The sequence below is a fragment of the Mizuhopecten yessoensis genome, unplaced genomic scaffold (assembly GCF_002113885.1).
Source record: "Mizuhopecten yessoensis strain PY_sf001 unplaced genomic scaffold, ASM211388v2 scaffold2741, whole genome shotgun sequence".
In the NCBI taxonomy this organism is placed as follows: domain Eukaryota; kingdom Metazoa; phylum Mollusca; class Bivalvia; order Pectinida; family Pectinidae; genus Mizuhopecten; species Mizuhopecten yessoensis.
In genome coordinates this window covers 136,922-153,765 of record NW_018404696.1, presented here as the reverse complement: position 1 = coordinate 153,765, position 16,844 = coordinate 136,922, and the positions used below count along the sequence as shown (strand labels likewise).

At 37.4% G+C, this 16,844-nt stretch overlaps 2 protein-coding genes across 5 annotated transcripts in view; one reads left to right on the top strand and one right to left on the bottom strand.

Moving 5' to 3' along the window:
• Window positions 1–16,844, bottom strand: part of LOC110446497 (nesprin-1-like) — a 323,100-nt gene that overhangs the window by 301,991 nt on the left and 4,265 nt on the right. For 2 of the 3 annotated variants that reach the window (XM_021491669.1, XM_021491670.1), the window contains exon 2: window positions 5,444–5,681. In XM_021491669.1, coding sequence (XP_021347344.1) covers window positions 5,444–5,582 — 139 coding nt within the window. In that variant the 5' untranslated portion in view covers window positions 5,583–5,681. Of the gene's footprint in view, window positions 1–5,443; window positions 5,682–10,637; window positions 10,793–16,844 lie in introns of those variants that run through there. The other variant, XM_021491668.1, reaches the window with a different exon arrangement.
• The window catches only part of LOC110446499 (sentrin-specific protease 2-like), a 33,621-nt gene continuing 16,847 nt past the window's right edge, over window positions 71–16,844 (top strand). For both annotated transcript variants that reach the window (XR_002462475.1, XM_021491671.1), the window contains exon 1: window positions 71–303. Coding sequence is in view for 1 of the 2 variants with exons in the window: in XM_021491671.1 (XP_021347346.1) it covers window positions 259–303 (45 nt within the window). In the remaining variant the exon portion in view is untranslated. The remainder of the gene's footprint in view (window positions 304–16,844) is intronic.

Genomic DNA, 16,844 nt, shown 5'->3' with positions numbered 1-16,844 from the left:
CTGGGGGCAGAAGACCCTAAGGGTGGGGGGTGGGGGCTGAAGACCCTAAGGGTGGGTGTTGGGGGCAGAAGACAAGGCCTATTCTCATAGCACTCCCAAAAATATTAAACTATCATTCCTCCCGACAATTTTCCCACATTCCATCTTGTTTAATCATTTCCACGTTGTAACTGTCTCTTAGTCCCTTAAGGTGTGATCAGTTATAATTTCTTGGCTGTGTTTGTGTTTATGATGAGGGTATCTGTGTGATCAGCTGTTATGACCCAGGGACTAAGTTTTGGCCGTGCCAGTCAGCCTGACCAGGTGAGTTAACAAGGAGGGACAGACATCACACTAAATAAAATTCAATTTGAAATTAATAGAATCAAAGCTGCTGATTTTGCTCATCAACATTTCCCAGTACTTCTGTACATTCACTTACACATAACTTATCATTGTATCAAAAGGGAAATACAGGCAGCTGATGCAGCTCAGTGTGTCTAAATGGCCTTAACCCAAGTCTACAATTTACAGGTAAATGTATGTACAGGTACGTTCTGCAGCTTGGTACAGTGTAACATTCTGATCCAGGCTTCTCGTCAACAGGTGATACACGCCCAGCATATATAGCAGTCCAGTATAACAGTAGTATTGATGTATACACTCTCCCAATCACTGACTACTGCAGTAGGTAATTAAACATTAATTAGATTGTACTTCACTACCAATATCGATCAATTTCTGTTCTATAAGGTAAAGAGGTAGTTCTATCGATCTATGAGTATAGCCCCTACACAACCATTACACATTCCAAACATTGACACACAACTGTAACACAAAGTATGCATTGTGTAGTTTCTATCAAATAGGTATTGATTATTTACTACAACTGAAATCATCCGATTTCATTTGAAGTAAATGTATGTGTTTGTTTATAGTGCTCTTTGATAAACAATATAACACACTGAACCATAGGCCCTGATCAGTCTGGTCAACGTCTGGTTATTACACAGCCGAATCTCATCACACATACAACAACACAGCCGAATCTCATCACACATACAACAACACAGCCGAATCTCATCACACATACAACAACACAGCCGAATCTCATCACACAACAAACAAACATTAGAGTCAGGTCCTTTTCTGTTTTTCTGTAGTTGGGTCTGGTTAGCAATTAAGGTTCCACAGTGTATTTCAAACAAAATTTAAATTGTCAATTATACAGATTTCTTCATGTTCCTTCTATTCTGTGTGAAGCTTGATGACAGTGGTTCAATATCGTCACTCAAATATTATTTAAATTAATCAATTCCTAACTGATAATAGGTGTCCGATTATGTAGCTGCAAATTTATTGCTTTTATAAAACCATAACAGATTTAAAGCTCTACACATCGATAGTCGAGAACAATCACCCACCAGAGTCAAAACTACACATTACCAGCTTTAAGTACAGTAATCACATACTGCATGCTAACCTGTTCTTTTAACTGACTGTAAACACAAATCTCCCACGGCTTAAATAATGAACCAATCTAATGAACATGCTGAATAGGAGGGAAAGGTTCTCTACATGTCTATTTAGATAATCATCTGCCACTTTATGTAATCTTACATCCTTTTTACAATCAGTGACAAAAGCCTGATTGTCCTTCATCAGTCAGTGACAAAGGTCTGATAGCCCTTCATCAGTCAGTGACAAAGGTCTGATAGCCCTTCATCAGTCAGTAACAAAGGTCTGATAGCCCTTCATCAGTCAGTGACAAAGGTCTAATAGCCCTTCATCAGTCAGTGACAAAAGCCTGATGGTCCTTCATCAGTCAGTGACAAAGGTCTGATAGCCCTTCATCAGTCAGAAACCAAGGTCTGATGGTCCTTCATCAGTCAGTAACAAAGGTCTGTAGCCCTTCATTAGTCAGTAACAAAGGTCTGATAGCCCTTCATCAGTCAGTGACAAAGGTCTGATAGCCCTTCATCAGTCAGTAACAAAGGTCTGTAGCCCTTCATTAGTCAGTAACAAAGGTCTGATGGTCCTTCATCAGTCAGTAACAAAGGTATGTAGCCCTTCATCAGTCAGTAACAAAGGTCTGATAGCCCTTCAGCAGTCAGTAACAAAGGTCTGATGATCCTTCATCAGTCAGTAACAAATGTCTGATAGCCCTTCATCAGTTAGTAACAAAGGTCTGATAGCCCTTCCCCAGTCAGTAACAAAGGTCTCATAGCCCTTCATCAGTCAGTGACAAAGGTAGGATAGCCCTTCATCAGTCAGGAACAAAGGTCTGATGGTTCTTCATCAGTCAGTAACAAAGGTCTGATGGTCCTTCATCAGTCAGTGTCTGAGGCGTGATGTTCCTTCATCAGTCAGTGTCAAAGGTCTGATAGCCCTTCATCAGTCAGTAACAAAGGTCTGATGGTCCTTCATCAGTCAGTAACTGAGGCGTGATGGTCCTTCATCAGTCAGTAACTGAGGCGTGATGGCCCTTCTTCAATTGGTATCAAAGGTCTGATGGTCTTTCATCAGCCAGTGACAAAGGTCTGATGGGCCTTCATCAGTCAGTGACAAAGGTTTGATAGCCCTTCATCAGTCAGTGACAAAGGTCTGATGGTCCTTCATCAGCCAGTGACTGAGGCATTATGGTCCTTCATCAATTAGTGAGAAAGGCCTCATAGCCCTTCATCAGTCAGTAACAAAGGCCTGATAGCCCTTTCATCAATCATTGAGAAAGTTATGCCATGGGCAAGGATTTCAATTAATGTGCAGTCAACCATGAACAGTAGTCGAGTGATCTAGTTTTTGTATGCGGCCATCTTGGATTTGGCAGCCATCTTGATTTAATTTTTTTTATTGGCCCCATATCCAAAATTGATCGGTATATCATTCACTATATGCATGCCAATTGTTATGCTTCTACTATAAAACCCACAATTCTTCTGATTTCTGCACCAATCTGCCGGACTAACTGTTATCTCAAGTTGTTCCAAAATATGAAGTGTGATGGTAGTTCATCAATAAGTCTTCAAGCTGTGGCAACATCAGAACACACAAAAGGAACCATGTGGCTTGTCGGACATACAGCAATACCACAATATGACTCGTCAATGACAGGCATATACAAAATGTTTAAATAAAAATATCATTACAAAGATGGAAAGCTACATAGGGTACTTGTCACTGAAATCTACTATTTACTCTAAAATCAGTTGTCCGGAGAAAATCTTTACAAAAAAGGGCATCACTCTCCAAAAACGGGTCAAAACAAACTAACAAGACACTACTTTTTTGCATCAAAAATAAAACAAGTTGCACAACGTTAATTGTTAAACATCACGTGTGGAAAGTTCAATTGTAATCAGTCCTGTATTGTAAAGAAGATCTACAAACAAGAAGTTGTGCACAGACAGACAGACAGACAAAGTTGTGGACAGATGGACAATCAGTGATTTCTATACTCATAAGTAAGTATGCAAGTGACAATACTACCTCAGGAAGTCATTTGTTATCCCTAATTATATAATAACACGAGAATGCTGTCATGAACATCTCAAAAGACTATAATTTCATGAAAGAAACCTGCAGGTATACTTCATCAGAAGGATGTCATAGGGTTAAAGGTTACAGAACATTTGCACAATCATTCTGGTTGCACTCAAATCAATAAATGAACAGTCTGTATTCACTACTAAATCAACAGTATCGGCAGTTATATCAACTGGTGTCGGCACACCAATGAATCGTCAAATTTGGTGACAGTCACAAATTCTAGAGTCACACAGTACTTCCCATCTCATGAAGAATGATCGTTTGGTAGGTTTCGTATTGGTAACAAAATTTTGTCAAATGTGATCATTTAGCCTAGTCTTCAGGGTCAGTAATGGGCGGTTGCTGGTCGCATTAGACAGTCATGGTCACGCAATACAGTTAACTAGTAAAAATGTTCCAAAGGAATGAAACTGATGGTCATTTAATACGGACGGTGGCGTGAGCAGATCTGACTGTACTTAATTCTATTTAAAATTGTAACTAAAATGTTCAACTTTAAAGTTTCAACATATTCCATCTTCTACCAGTAAAACATATAAATACCTCATTCAGATATTTCCTTTATATTGTATAGAAGATATTTAGTGCCAAATACATCCAATATTAAGGTTCACAATTCAAAATCTGTCTATATCACTGATGGATAAGGCAAGTAGTAATCTTTATTTACAAAGTCATAAAAGTATACCCCAATCATTTCATGGACATCAATAAAAAGATCAACAGCCTTTTATGGCGGGTATCACACACCTGTAGAACTTCCAAAGGTTCCTTACAATGTTGATTTCAAGATCGAGTGGTGTACAGATTTAAAATTCAGAGGCAATATCTGACATTTTCAAGTAGTAGGTAATGGTACGTATGTCTGTATATATCCTGACCTTATACACACCGATCATTATTTCATTGCCACGATGATCTGGGTTACTTGATCACAGTTTTAATGAATCTCTTTGTTGGTTCCGAAGTGATTTCTATACAATTTTATGGCACAGATGTACATGTGGTTTAAACTACCACAAAAGTCTACGACAGAATATAAGGAATAAATAACCCACATACACATACCAGGAAGTGTGTTTACATTCATTTTTTTCTGAAATTTGCTTAACAGTCTTAAAATCTATTTTGAAATAATTTCTAAAAATAGCAATTCTATGTGTTCCCTGAAATACTAAACCAATACTGTGATTGATAAATAATTTAATCAGTGATAAAATGTAATGAACAGTCTATTCTCAGTTAGCAATTCCTAGCCATAGATGTACTATCCATAGGACTACATGTAGACTGGTACAATTTTGAATCCTCAACCACCGAAGAATGCTCCAAACCCAATAGGATTGATATTATCCCTTTTTGACCACATACAAAAGGTGTTGTGATTATCTACGGTCAAAGTGAAGTTACATTGAGATCATTTTAGGATGTGTCACACTGCCTTCCCATGACGTATATATATATATATACAAAGTGTGAAGCCCCTTCATGGAACAGCTGCTGAGATATGCTCCAGAAACCATTATTATTATTTCAGTACTTGAGGTAAAGGTCAAAGGTCAAATAGAGGTCACAGTGACCTTGTTTTAAGATGAAACACACAACAGTACCCCTCCCACGATGAACCTATACACAAAATTTGATGCCCGTTCATGAAACAGTGGCCAAGATAAATGATTCAGAAACAAGTCAGCCAGACACACAAAAGAATAGTCCATACCCCAAACGTTGTCAAAGTGGAGATATAAACACAGTGATAACTTAACTTTGACCGTCAAAATCAAAAATGGTGATCTAGCAGCCATCTTGTTCTTTCAATCAGTCTCTTAATGAAACATGCACAAATAAGGAACAAGTGGAACCAAGAAATGAAATTTTACAAAGATTTGTTAAGTAATTCCAGAGAAATATCACTTACTTGCTAGCTGCTGTATCTGCATCTGTATGCCCTTGCCCCCCTGACCTATCCGGGGTGTGGTCTGTCCCGAGCCAGGGGCGTCTCGGGGTGACATTCCTCCTATAGAGGATAGTGACCCGGAGTTCCTCCTCTCTGCCATCTTGGTATTTACAAGTTTACGGGTGTGTTATATACACCACTACCTTCCTACTTTCTTTGACATGATGGCAGTCATTCCTAGGCTGGTTCTACATGTTATCTGTGGACATAAAGTAGCAACAAATGTCAGGATCATACAAATACCTCAGGATCATACAAATACATCAGGATCATACAAATACCTCAGGCTCATACAAATACCTCAGGACCATACAAATACCTCAGGATCATACAAATACATCAGGATCATACAAATACCTCAGGATCATACAAATACATCAGGAACATACAAATACCTCAGGCTCATACAAATACCTCAGGATCATACAAATACCTCAGGATCATACAAATACCTCAGGATCATACAAATACCTCAGGATCATACATAAATTAAGATAAAGGATCATACAAATACCTCATACATAAATTAAGATAAAGGATCATACAAATACCTCATACATAAATTAAGATAAAGGATCATACAAATACCTCATACATAAATTAAGATAAAGGATCATACAAATACCTCATACATAAATTAAGATAAAGGATCATACAAATACCTCATACATAAATTAAGATAAAGGATCATACAAATACCTCATACATAAATTAAGATAAAGGATCATACAAATACCTCATACATAAATTAAGATAAAGGATCATACAAATACCTTATACATAAATTAAGATAAAACTTGTTCAATAGCATTTGCAATTTAATTTGATATATCACAATTTAGTTGATTTCTATCACAGAACTGGACCGTAATTCAATAAGAACATTTTTCAACTGATATGGAAGAAAACTACCACTTCTTAAATAACAGTATTGCAAACTATGCCGATATAAAATAGATCTATAATATCAGGTATGCTGATAACTGAGTCATATAAGGTATATAGTGTGATGGTATAACATAAATATATCAGGTACTATATACTGTGTGGTTATCATTATTTAACATCAGGTATACTGATTACTGAGTCATATAAGGTATATAGTGTGATGGTATAACATAAATATATCAGGTACTATATACCGTGTGGTTATCATTATATAACATCAGGTATACTGATTACTGAGTCATATAAGGTATATACTGTGATGATATAACATAAATATATCAGGTACTATATACTGTGTGGTTATCATTATATAACATCAGGTATACTGATTAATGAGTCATATAAGGTATATACTGTGATGGTATAACATAAATATATCAGGTACTATATATTGTGTGGTTATCATTATATAATATCAGGTATACTGATTACTGAGTCATCTAAGGTATATACTGTGAATGATGGTATAAAATAAATATATCAGGTACTATATACCGTGTGGATATCATTATATAACATCAGGTATACTGATTACTGAGTCACATAAGGTATATACTGTGATGATATAACATAAATATATCAGGGACTATATACTGTGTGGTTATCATTATATAATATCAGGTATACTGATTACTGAGTCATATAAGGTATATACTGTGATGATATAACATAAATATATCAGGTACTATATACTGTGTGGTTATCATTATATAATATCAGGTATACTGTGTATATCTTTATAATTATATAATATCAGGTAAACTGTGTATATCTATATAATTATATAATATCAGGTAAACTGTGTATATCTATATAATTATAAAATATCAGGTAAACTGTGTATATCTATATAATTATATAATATCAGGTAAACCGTGTATATCTATATAATTATATAATATCAGGTATACTCTGTATATACAAGGTGAATCCCTTGTATAACAGTAAGGTTTCTGATGTAATCAGTGTTAGTTTTAGGTTCTTATACAAGTTACAGTGTTAAAGTACATCCCTATATGGGGTGTCATTATCACTGTACACAGGTACATACATCCCTATATGGGGTGTCATTATCACTGTACACAGGTACATACATCCCTATATGGGGGTGTCATTATCACTGTACACAGGTACATACATCCCTATATGGGGGTGTCACTATCACTGTACACAGGTACATACATCCCTATATGGGGTGTCACTATCACTGTACACAGGTACATACATCCCTATATGGGGTGTCACTATCACTGTACACAGGTACATACATCCCTATATGGGGTGTCACTATCACTGTACACAGGTACATACATCCCTATATGGGGTGTCACTATCACTGTACACAGGTACATACATCCCTATATGGGGTGTCACTATCACTGTACACAGGTACATACATCCCTATATGGGGTGTCACTATCACTGTACACAGGTACATACATCCCTATATGGGGTGTCACTATCACTGTACACAGGTACATACATCCCTATATGGGGTGTCACTATCACTGTACACAGGTACATACATCCCTATATGGGGTGTCACTATCACTGTACACAGGTACATACATCCCTATATGGGGTGTCACTATCACTGTACACAGGTACATACATCCCTATATGGGGTGTCACTATCACTGTACACAGGTACATACATCCCTATATGGGGTGTCACTATCACTGTACACAGGTACATACATCCCTATATGGGGTGTCACTATCACTGTACACAGGTACATACATCCCTATATGGGGTGTCACTATCACTGTACACAGGTACATACATCCCTATATGGGGTGTCACTATCACTGTACACAGGTACATACATCCCTATATGGGGTGTCACTATCACTGTACACAGGTACATACATCCCTATATGGGGTGTCACTATCACTGTACACAGGTACATACATCCCTATATGGGGTGTCACTATCACTGTACACAGGTACATACATCCCTATATGGGGTGTCACTATCACTGTACACAGGTACATACATCCCTATATGGGGTGTCACTATCACTGTACACAGGTACATACATCCCTATATGGGGTGTCACTATCACTGTACACAGGTACATACATCCCTATATGGGGTGTCACTATCACTGTACACAGGTACATACATCCCTATATGGGGTGTCACTATCACTGTACACAGGTACATACATCCCTATATGGGGTGTCACTATCACTGTACACAGGTACATACATCCCTATATGGGGTGTCACTATCACTGTACACAGGTACATACATCCCTATATGGGGTGTCACTATCACTGTACACAGGTACATACATCCCTATATGGGGTGTCACTATCACTGTACACAGGTACATACATCCCTATATGGGGTGTCACTATCACTGTACACAGGTACATACATCCCTATATGGGGTGTCACTATCACTGTACACAGGTACATACATCCCTATATGGGGTGTCACTATCACTGTACACAGGTACATACATCCCTATATGGGGTGTCACTATCACTGTACACAGGTACATACATCCCTATATGGGGTGTCACTATCACTGTACACAGGTACATACATCCCTATATGGGGTGTCACTATCACTGTACACAGGTACATACATCCCTATATGGGGTGTCACTATCACTGTACACAGGTACATACATCCCTATATGGGGTGTCACTATCACTGTACACAGGTACATACATCCCTATATGGGGTGTCACTATCACTGTACACAGGTACATACATCCCTATATGGGGTGTCACTATCACTGTACACAGGTACATACATCCCTATATGGGGTGTCACTATCACTGTACACAGGTACATACATCCCTATATGGGGTGTCACTATCACTGTACACAGGTACATACATCCCTATATGGGGTGTCACTATCACTGTACACAGGTACATACATCCCTATATGGGGTGTCACTATCACTGTACACAGGTACATACATCCCTATATGGGGTGTCACTATCACTGTACACAGGTACATACATCCCTATATAGGGTGTCATTTTCACTGTACACATCCTTACAGTATACGTCACACACAAATATTACATCAAGAATTTCTAGTCATGTAATTTAAACCCCGATTCAATTACATGGGATATAAGAAATGATGTGTGCACACTCAGCAGGGCAAGTTCTTGCATGGCCATACTGATATTGTTTCTTGGCCATACTGATATTGTTTCTTGGCCATGCTGATATTGTTTCTTGGCCATGCTGATATTGTTTTAAAGCTGTCTCCAACTTCCAATAACTGAGTTTGGTATTTTTACTCCACTGTGTAACATATTTGTGTATTGAACTTGTTCAGGTAGAACAAGTTAATACATACCGATATATACCTATTGTTATTTACAGCCACAGTTTTTGTCATGTTACCCTAAAATATCATCCCATTGAGGAGAAATAAAGGCAAATACAATACATACCCCTGCAAACCTCTGAAGCACAGCGCCACAGAATGAGACAAAACTACCAGACAGGCCGAGCTTACATGCTAGCTAATTTTTAACAAATATTGGTGTAGCGTATGGTTAAGAGGATAAAACGGATGATCCCTTAGCTATTGTGGTCAGAAAACCTGACAATCCCAAGTATGTATAAAAGCGTCACCTGTATGTGGTCTACTTTGATGAATACATTTAAAAGATAACTTGTCAAAATACCAGCACACACCTGTATATCACACAGGTCACCCAAGCTCTGCATATTCCCCAAACTATGTCTAGACTATAACATATCCACATACCTTACATGAACACAGGGTATGAACACAGGGTATGAATACAGGTGTACAAAGTTTTAAAGTGAAAGTGTGTCCTGTTACCGAGGAAGTTGAACACACCTTTACTGGTAATAGCTAATGTATATCAAAATTCATGTAAACATATCAATTACAAATTATATCCATGCACCCGTACAAATAAATGCCTATACAACAAATAATTATGCTAAAATTGCAGTCATGCTATCACTTAAATGCAGATTGAATCACATATGTGATGGAATTTATCGTCAATATCTCTACAAACCGTGTAATGTTTCACATTGGAGAAAATGTTCATCCAAAATCTGATAATCAACCACGAAAAAATATATACATACATAAACAGCTCTGTGATATACACACACATAGAATCCTGACACTGACCTGTATTGGCTATTAACCAGGTCCCAGTATTAACTTGTAACACATATATACCTGAGTTTGAAGCCATTAACCGACACACCAATGTTTATACAGCCATGGAATATCTCCTTCTGTTCAATATAAGTCCCAAATACAAATTAATACTCCTTCTCAGTACTGTAAGTAATTTAGTGGCTGGTCTAACTTAAAGTCAGTGGCACTACACAAATGCCAGAGGTTAGATGAGGAACATGTCCCAACGTGTCGTCTATACACTATACACCATACGCTGTATTACCCGCAAAATTAAAGGGAAATTTAAACCTGACTGATTTATCAAATGTCACATGAAATGATAAAGAAAAATACCTGAACTTAGGTAACAAAATATTGACGTACCTGGAGGTCAAATTACACTGAGTTTCAGTTCCACCTTTTTGGTTTGAACAAGTTGTTCTGTAGGTACAATACCTAGAACTCCAAGGTATGGCAACCCCACCTTCTGACGGTTTAAAGTGAAAGGCGTACACACCTTACCTATAATATAGATATCAGTGAAACTGCATGCTTCAAGTGTTTATTTAGACAACTTTCACTACAACATGCTTACTTAAATGATTGTAATGAATGAGTAGCTATTTGGGTAAGTTGGCTGCCCTCCAAGACATTGGAGCTTTCTACACTTCCAAAAATGTTTTTTCACCTATTTCATTTCATTTAAAACACATATAAGTAGATTATTTACTCAAATGAAATGGCCTGATCAGATCCTTAAGCTAGAAGTGATCATGATCACAGCATCAATTGTGAATTGCTACTAGGGTTGGTTTGCAAAAGATCAGTCAGCTTGACCAAATGCAAATGAAAATTAAACAGGATTTTTTTTATTCTTTCCATTTTGATCTTTCCTCAGCGCTATGAAAGAGGTACATGAAAATAAAAGGAAAAATTAATGGGAATACATGTATATAATTTTTAAAAAATCTTGCAGTTCTTGCAAAATTGAATTTATACTTAGTATGATAACATGCAATAATTGTTATGGTTTGTATCCCAACATTTATATAACCTTGAGTCCTCTTAGCCCAAGGATGCTCTACAACAAATGTGGTTCAAGTTTCCCAATATATACGGAAGGAGACAGATTTTATAAATTTACTCTTTATTTTCCCAATTGGACCATGGCCTTTTGCCCAAGAATTAAGAGCTTAAAAGCCTTCTTTTGTATAAAGTTGAGTAGCCTCTGTGCAAGGATGTTCTAGAGCAAAATTAGACTAAATACTTTATTCCTACAAAGGAAGCATTTCAAAGATATACCTCTATTTTCCCTATTGGGTTTTGCTCTTCTACCTACAAAGGGTAACACCCTCCGTTAAACAAATCAACGGAAATAAAGTGACTGTTTGCAAACAGAAGCTTGCTTCGTATTTTGAAGTACAGTGAGTATACTATAAATTGTGATGATTATTGTTAATGGTCAATATTATAGCACTAATCTGACCTTTGATCTTTATAGGGACACCATACACAGGAGATCTATATAAAGACATCATACACAGGAGATCTATATAGGGACATCATACACAGGAGATCTATATATAGACATCATACACAGGAGATCTTAATATAGACATCATACACAGGAGATCTTTATATAGACATCATACACAGGAGATCTATATAGGGACATCATACACAGGAGATCTTTATAGGGACATCATACACAGGAGATCTTTATAGGGACATCATACACAGGAGATCTATATAGGGACACCATACACAGATGATCTTTATAGGGACACCATACACAGGAGATCTATATAGAGACACCATACACAGGAGATCTATATAGGGACATCATACACAGGAGATCTATATAGGGACACCATACACAGGAGATCTATATAGGGACACCATACACAGATGATCTTTATAGGGACACCATACACAGGAGATCTATAAAGGGACATCATACACAGGAGATCTTTATATAGACATCATACACAGGAGATCTATATAGGGACCCCATACAGAGGAGATCTATATAGAGACATCATATACAGGAGATCTATATAGACATCATACACATGAGATCTATATAAAGACATCATACACAGGAGATCTTTATAGGGACATCATACACAGGAGATCTATAAAGGGACCTCATACACAGGAGATCTATATAGGGACATCATACACAGGAGATCTATTTAGGGACATCATACACAGGAGATCTATATAGGGACACCATACACAGATGATCTTTATAGGGACACCATACACAGGAGATCTATAAAGGGACATCATACACAGGAGATCTTTATATAGACATCATACACAGGAGATCTATATAGGGACCCCATACAGAGGAGATCTATATAGAGACATCATATACACGAGATCTATATAGACATCATACACATGAGATCTATATAAAGACATCATACACAGGAGATCTATATATAGACATCATACACAGGAGATCTTTATAGGGACATCATACACAGGAGATCTATATAGGGACACCATACAGAGGAGATCTATATAGAGACATCATATACACGAGATCTATATAGACATCATACACATGAGATCTATATAGCGACACCATACCCAGGAGATCTTTATAGGGACACCATACACAGGAGACCTATAAAGGGACATCATACACAGGAGATCTTTATATCGACATCATACACAGGAGATCTATATAGGGACACCATACAGAGGAGATCTATATAGAGACATCATATACACGAGATCTATATAGACATCATACACATGAGATCTATATAGCGACACCATACCCAGGAGATCTTTATAGGGACACCATACACAGGAGATCTATATAAAGACATCATACACAGGAGATCTTTATAGGGACATCATACACAGGAGATCTATAAAGGGACCTCATACACAGGAGATCTATATAGGGACATCATACACAGATGATCTTTATAGGGACACCATACACAGGAGATCTATATAGGGACACCATACACAGATGATCTATATAGGGACACCATACACAGGAGATCTATATAGGGACACCATACACAGATGATCTTTATAGGGACACCATACACAGGAGATCTATAAAGGGACATCATACACAGGAGATCTTTATATAGACATCATACACAGGAGATCTATATAGGGACACCATACAGAGGAGATCTATATAGAGACATCATATACAGGAGATCTATATAGACATCATACACATGAGATCTATATAAAGACATCATACACAGGAGATCTTTATATAGCCATCATACACAGGAGATCTTTATGTAGACATCATACACGGGATACACAGGAGATCTTTATAGGGACACCATCCACAGGAGATCTTTAAAGGGACATCATACACAGGAGATCTATATATAGACATCATACACAGGAGATCTATATAAAGACGTCATACACAGGAAATCTATATAGGGACATCATACACATGAGACCTCTATATAGACATCATACACAGGAGAGCTTTATAGGGACTCCATACACAGGAGATCTATATAGACACCATAGACAGGAGATCTATATAGGGACATAATACACAGGAGATCTTTATAGGGACATCATTCACAGGAGATCTATATAGGGACATCACACACAGGAGATCTATATAGGGACATAATACACAGGAGATCTTTATAGGGACATCATACACATGTGATCTATATAGGGACACCATACACAGGAGATCTTTATAGGGACACAATACACAGGAGATCTATATAGGGATATCATACACAGGAGATCTTTATATAGCCATCATACACAGGAGATCTTTATATAGCCATCATACACAGGAGATCTTTATGTAGACATCATACACGGGAGATCTTTATAGGGACACCATACATAGGAGATCTATATAGGGACATCATAGACATCATACACAGGAGATCTATATCGGGACATCATACACAGGAGATCTATATCGGGACATCATACACAGGAGATCTACATCATACACAGGAGATCTTTATAGGGACATCATACACATGGGATCTATATAGGGACACCATACAAAGGAGATCTATATAGAGACATCACACACAGGAGATCTATATAGGGACATAATACACAGGAGATCTTTATAGGGATATCATACACAGGAGATCTTTATATACACATCATACACAGGAGATCTTTATATAGCCATCATACACAGGAGATCTTTATATAGCCATCATACACAGGAGATCTTTATATACACATCATACACAGGAGATCTTTATGTAGACATCATACACGGGATACACAGGAGATCTTTATAGGGACACAATACACAGGAGATCTATATAGGGATATCATACACAGGAGATCTTTATATACACATCATACACAGGAGATCTTTATATAGCCATCATACACAGGAGATCTTTATGTAGACATCATACACGGGATACACAGGAGATCTTTATAGGGACATCATACACATAAGATCTATATAGGGACACCACACACAGGAGATCTATATAAAGACGTCATACACAGGAAATCTATATAGGGACATCATACACAGGTGATATATATAGACATCATAGACAGGAGATCTATATAGGGACATAATACACAGGAGATCTTTATAGGGACACAATACACAGGAGATCTATATAGGGATATCATACACAGGAGATCTTTATAGGGATATCATACACAGGAGATCTATATATAGACATCATACACAGGAGAGCTTTATAGGGACTCCATACACAGGAGATCTATATAGACACCATAGACAGGAGATCTATATAGGGACATCTTGCACAGGAGATCTATATAGGGACATATATAAAGACATCATACACAGGATATCTTTATAGGGACATCATACACATGAGATCTATATAGCGACACCATACCCAGGAGATCTTTATAGGGACACCATACACATGAGATCTATATAGGGACGCCATACACAGGAGATCTATATAAAGACGTCATACACAGGAAATCTATATAGGGACATCATACACAGGCGATCTATATAGACATCATAGACAGGAGATCTATATAGGGACATCATAAACAGGAGATCTATATAGGGACATAATACACAGGAGATCTTTATAGGGACATCATACACATGAGATCTATATAGCGACACCATACCCAGGAGATCTTTATAGGGACACCATCCACAGGAGATCTATATAGGGACAGCATACACAGGAGATCTATATAGGGATATCATACACAGGAGATCTTTATATAGCCATCATACACAGGAGATCTTTATATAGCCATCATACACAGGAGATCTTTATATACACATCATACACAGGAGATCTTTATATACACATCATACACAGGAGATCTTTAGAGACATCATACACAGGAGATCTATATCGGGACATCATACACAGGAGATCTACATCATACACAGGAGATCTTTAGAGACATCATACACAGGAGATTTTTATAGACATCATACACGGGAGATCTTTATAGGGACACCATACATAGGAGATCTATATAGGGACATCATATATATAGGGACATCATACACAGGTGATATATATAGACATCATAGACAGGAGATCTAGATAGGGACATCATACACAGGAGATCTATATAGGGACATCATACACAGGTGATCTATATAGACATCATAGACAGGAGATCTATATAGGGACATCATACACAGGAGATCTTTATAGGGACATCATACACAGGAGATCTTTATGTAGACATCATACACGGGAGATCTATAAAGGGACATCATACACAGGAGATCTTTACAGAGACACCATACACAGGAGATCTATATAGGGACACCATACACAGGAGATCTATATAGGGACATCATACACAGGAGATCTTTATAGACATCATACACAGGAGATCTTTATAGGGACACCATACACAGGAGATCTATATAGGGACATCATACACAGGAGATCTATATAAAGACATCATACACAGGAAATCTATATAGGGACATCATACACAGGAGATCTATATAGAGACATCATACACAGGAGATCTTTATAGGGACATCATACACAGGAGATCTTTATAGGGACATCATACACAGGAGATCTATATAGGGACACCATACACAGGAGATCTTTATAGGGACATCATACACAGGAGATCTTTATAGAGACATAATTATGACCTGAACCACTTGCTATGATCTGCTTATGTCATCCGATCATATACAATTAAGGACTTTTGTGCTGGTGAATATGATGTGATATGAACCTGAAAGAGTGATATTGACCATCGCCTCAGTCAATATCACTCTTTCAGGTT